This window comes from Adiantum capillus-veneris, chromosome 25 (genome assembly GCF_014529385.1).
Source record: "Adiantum capillus-veneris isolate H3 chromosome 25, ASM1452938v2, whole genome shotgun sequence".
NCBI classification, from domain to species: Eukaryota; Viridiplantae; Streptophyta; class Polypodiopsida; order Polypodiales; family Pteridaceae; genus Adiantum; species Adiantum capillus-veneris.
This window is the reverse complement of record NC_140955.1, coordinates 88534048-88538047: the sequence shown is the minus strand read 5'-3', so window position 1 is coordinate 88538047 and position 4000 is coordinate 88534048. Positions and strand designations below refer to the sequence as shown.

Sequence of the window (4000 nt, the reverse complement as noted above, 5' to 3'; positions counted from 1 at the left end):
GGTCGCACAAGCAGGAGGCGGAGCGAGCAGAGACGCGGGGGGTCGCGCAACAAGCAAGAGGCGGAGGGGGACAGAGAAGCGGGGTCGCGCAAGCAAGATGAGGGGAAAGTGGCCATAATAGCATTTTTTATAAAAATAATGTGGAAGATAAACATCGTATGGCCGTAATGGCCCTTGTGGTATAGGGCAGATCTTTGAGACCTGCACCCGGGTTCGATCCTCTCTTTTGCTGAGAAACGTGAGGACTTAACGCTGAGGAGTGAGAAACGGGAGCACCTAACGCTGAGGAGGAATCTTTGGAGGATTCATTGTAATAAGTTGAGAACCTGCCAGTATAGAGATGCACCCAAAATCCAACCCAAAAAATTCTATTGTTCCTACAACATTTAAATTTTCTGTTGCAGGCAGATCGAGATCGCTAAGCAGATGGCGATGGCGAACCCCCGAAAGCTTCTACAGAGCGCTTGTGCGGTTTTCTAACTACTCTTCGCTCTCATCATGCTCTATGAATCCACTTTGATTTCTCCCTGGCTTCGATTTCGCCAGACACAGGTATTCACTTCATTCATGCACATCATCTAGCTACGCACATGAGCTGAAAGCTCTTCATGTCTGTAGGCGTATGTGCCGCTGCCAACACCAAATCTTCCTCGGTGCTAAGACATGCATGCAAATAGTACTTTCCCTTAACAGATTGAATGTTTATCATGCTGGGGTTTGAATGAAGTCTCTGTATGTTCCAGTACTGTTCTATTCTTTCTCAACAATTGTTCAAAGTGCATTCCTTAGCAGTGACTTGAAAGTTGAAGATGCAGACAGAAATCTTGTCATGAAGACATTAGTCTGTTGATCAGTGCCATGCAAAAATTCTGCATTTATCTTGTTTTGCTGGTGGTGTTTGGAATTCTAACTTGCAAGCATTCAAAGACACAAACTGGTTGTGATACAGGTACGTTGGAAGACCTCAGATCTTCAAGAAATTCTTTGGCAAACCGCAACGCCTGACAATACGGTTATTATAACCACTCTCAATGAGGCCTGGGCAACACCAAACTCAATGATCGATCTCTTCTTACAAAGTTTCATCACCAGAAGCCTTTTGAATCACCTGCTGATTGTTGCCTTCGATAACAAGTCATATGAGAGGTGCCTGGGCTTTCATTCACACTGCTTTCATCTGAAGACAGACGGAGCGGACTTCTCAAGAACAGAGAAGCTTTTCATGACCCCTGACTACCTGATGATGATGTGGACAAGGATTGACTTTTTACGGAAGGTTCTTGAGAAAGGATTCAGTTTTATCTTTTCGGTATGATACGACAACTTAGAACGGTAGTTTATTTGCATGGTTTGGTGTTAAGCTCCATTGTTGCTGTCACAGCTTTCCTTTATTTTCATTTGAAGTGGCACGTTGAAAAGCAATTGCAGAAGACATAATCAGGTTGCCTTGATCAAAAGTTAAGCTTTAAAAGAACATAATGATTCAGAGGAAACCTAGTCATAAGAAGGGAGTGAAACAAGCAAACAGGATTTTCATTGATGAAAGCTGAATTGGGCTTATTGGTTAGTGACTATACATAAAGGAAGTGAATGTGAGTTAGTGCCTGTATGCATAGGATTCAGCAGATTGTTATCCACATCTCTAACATGAATCGCCACACATTTTTTGGCAGGATCCCGATATCTTATGGTTTCGAGACCCATTTCAGTACTTATCTCCTGATGTAGATTTTCAGGTGGCCTGCGATTATTATTATGGGGATCCAAGCTCATTGGAAAATGCAGTTAACACAGGCTTTGTTTTTGCTAGGGCGAACAATAAGACCATCAGCTTGTACAAGTATTGGTATATGGCCAGAGAAGCGTTTCCTGGAATGCATGACCAGGATGTCTTTAACAAGATCAAGCGGAATAAAGCTCTTGAAGAGGTTGGCTTACGAATGCAGTTTTTGGACACGAAGTTCATCTCAACCTTCTGCCAACCTTCAGATGACCTTGAGAAGGTGGCTACTATGCACGCCAATTGTTGCTTTGGCCTGCAAAGTAAGCTAGATGACTTGCGGCGGATACTTGCCGATTGGAATAGGTATCGGTTATCTACAAACAGGAGAAAGGAAGTGAGGTGGTCAGCACCAAAAGCGTGTTTGGACAGCAGCAAAGTGCTGGATTAGTCTAATTGGATGGGCAATGTGCGAGAAAAGTTACATAAAATATGACATCAACTGTAAATGTCAGTGAGGTGTACTATAAAAGCCAACATCAATATTATACATACACAAAATTACCTACTAGCCAAAGTGGAAATCTCTAAGAAACACGGAGGATGGCAAGTGACAAGACACTGCTACTTGTTCAACATTGATGCAGATAGTAGGCAACAATGCCTTGCTATTAAGGTGGAAGCAATTAGTTGAGATTTATTATGCACGAGTACTACCGGCCGCCGTTGGCCGCCTCTCTCTCTCTTCCTCTCCCATTCATCTCACTTGGCGTTTAGCCTTCATCTCGTAGAGAGAGACACGTGTAAAGGGTTATGTACTCCGCCATATTATGTTAGTAGATAGGGAAACATGTGCAGGGATCAGCTAACATTATGTTAGGAGCTTGTTCTTATGAGGAAGCATACATAGATGAAAGTAATCAAGCCTTCGTGTGCCGCAAGTCATCTAGCTTACTTTGCAGGCCAAAGCTAGATGACTTGTGGCACACATATAATTGAAGCTCTCTCTCTCTCTCACACACACACACACACAGTATGAGTCATTACTATGCATTCTTTTGTGCTTCAAGACGTATTCATCAACCTTTAAAAACAAAGAAAGCCTGAAAAAAAACGAAAAGGACTCATTTACAAACTTCAAAAAAAGAGCATACAAAAAAATTGGCATTATGAAACAAACAAGCATAAGGGTGGCTTTGCAAACGGGCACCGCCCATCTCTTGTATGGGTTGTTACATGGACGCTCACAATGTGAGCACCGTTTTCTCTTGGGCTTACAAATTCACAATTGATCGGACCTCAATTCTATTTCTCACTTGGAGGGTGGTGAAGGTGGTTGGCTAGCTTGGATAGCTCATTAGACATGTCTACACACACTTGGTCTCCATGCACAACATTCCTTTAGAATATTGATGGTGCCCTATTTTATATTCCGGGGGGGGGGGGCATCACAAAGGCCTGCATGTTTGTGACTAGACTGCCACGTCCCCACTATTGTCCGCCCTTGAGCTTTGTGTGAAATAGTTGCGGACACCCATTCCAATGTGGAAACTCTTATTGGTTGCTTTTTTTTGTCCTCTAAGCATGCCAGGATAATTGTGAATCCGGCCTAACAAATGCTAAAGAATTTAAGAAGGCCTACCTAGAAAGCAAGAAAGTTCATCTTTATAACCAGGACAGTGAGACTCCCACTGCCTCCAGTAGGGTGTTGCCCATAGAGAGAGAGAGAGAGAGAGAGAGAGAGAGAGAGAGAGAGGTTAAAGGAAAAATATGGACTATGGAACCTAATGAAATTCGTTACATGCCCTAAACTGATTTTATGACTTTCAATGCTCAAGGGCTTTCGATATGACGACATTATCTCAGAGTCCAAGAAATGGTACACAGACCTTCAACCTTGGAAAAAGAGCAGATTTCTATCGAAAGACAAATCAACAAACAAACATAACAAAAAATTAACCATATCGATTAGCGATAAACGCCACATAAAACACTAATCATGTTCTTCTTAACACAAACAACCACATTTAATAAGAATCAATCCTCAAAAATAAAATTTGTAGCAATTCTGAATTTTGCATGCAAATTGCATACACATACTCAGTTTTGTCACCATGAATTGAATTGTCGTATGATCATTGCCACTCTAATATCATGTTGAGATGTAGCTAGGGGGAAAGAGAGAGAGAGAGAAGAGACAAGAGACACACCATGTACGCTCCCAAAAACTGATTCATATTGAAAACAAGATACAAATATATAGGTGAGACCAAGTTGAGT

General features: G+C 42.0%; 1 protein-coding gene across 1 annotated transcript; it reads left to right on the top strand.

Moving 5' to 3' along the window:
- The first annotated feature begins 275 nt into the window (after positions 1-275).
- Positions 276-2656, top strand: LOC147425240 (uncharacterized protein At4g15970-like). Its single transcript, XM_086500175.1, has 3 exons — positions 276-552; positions 950-1309; positions 1674-2656. The coding sequence occupies exons 1-3, from the start codon at positions 499-501 to the stop codon at positions 2169-2171; spliced, it is 912 nt and encodes a 303-aa protein (XP_086356301.1). The 5' UTR covers positions 276-498; the 3' UTR covers positions 2172-2656.
- The last annotated feature ends 1344 nt before the right edge of the window (positions 2657-4000 follow it).

Excerpts from the sequence above, each read along its gene's own strand:
- LOC147425240 (XM_086500175.1), top strand. The coding sequence starts at position 499 with ATGCTCTATGAATCCACTTTGATTTCTCCCTGGCTTCGATTTCGCCAG. Across the intron at positions 553-949 it reads TTCGATTTCGCCAGACACAG|GTACGTTGGAAGACCTCAGA; the intron begins GTATTCACTTCA and ends GTTGTGATACAG. Across the intron at positions 1,310-1,673 it reads GATTCAGTTTTATCTTTTCG|GATCCCGATATCTTATGGTT; the intron begins GTATGATACGAC and ends ATTTTTTGGCAG.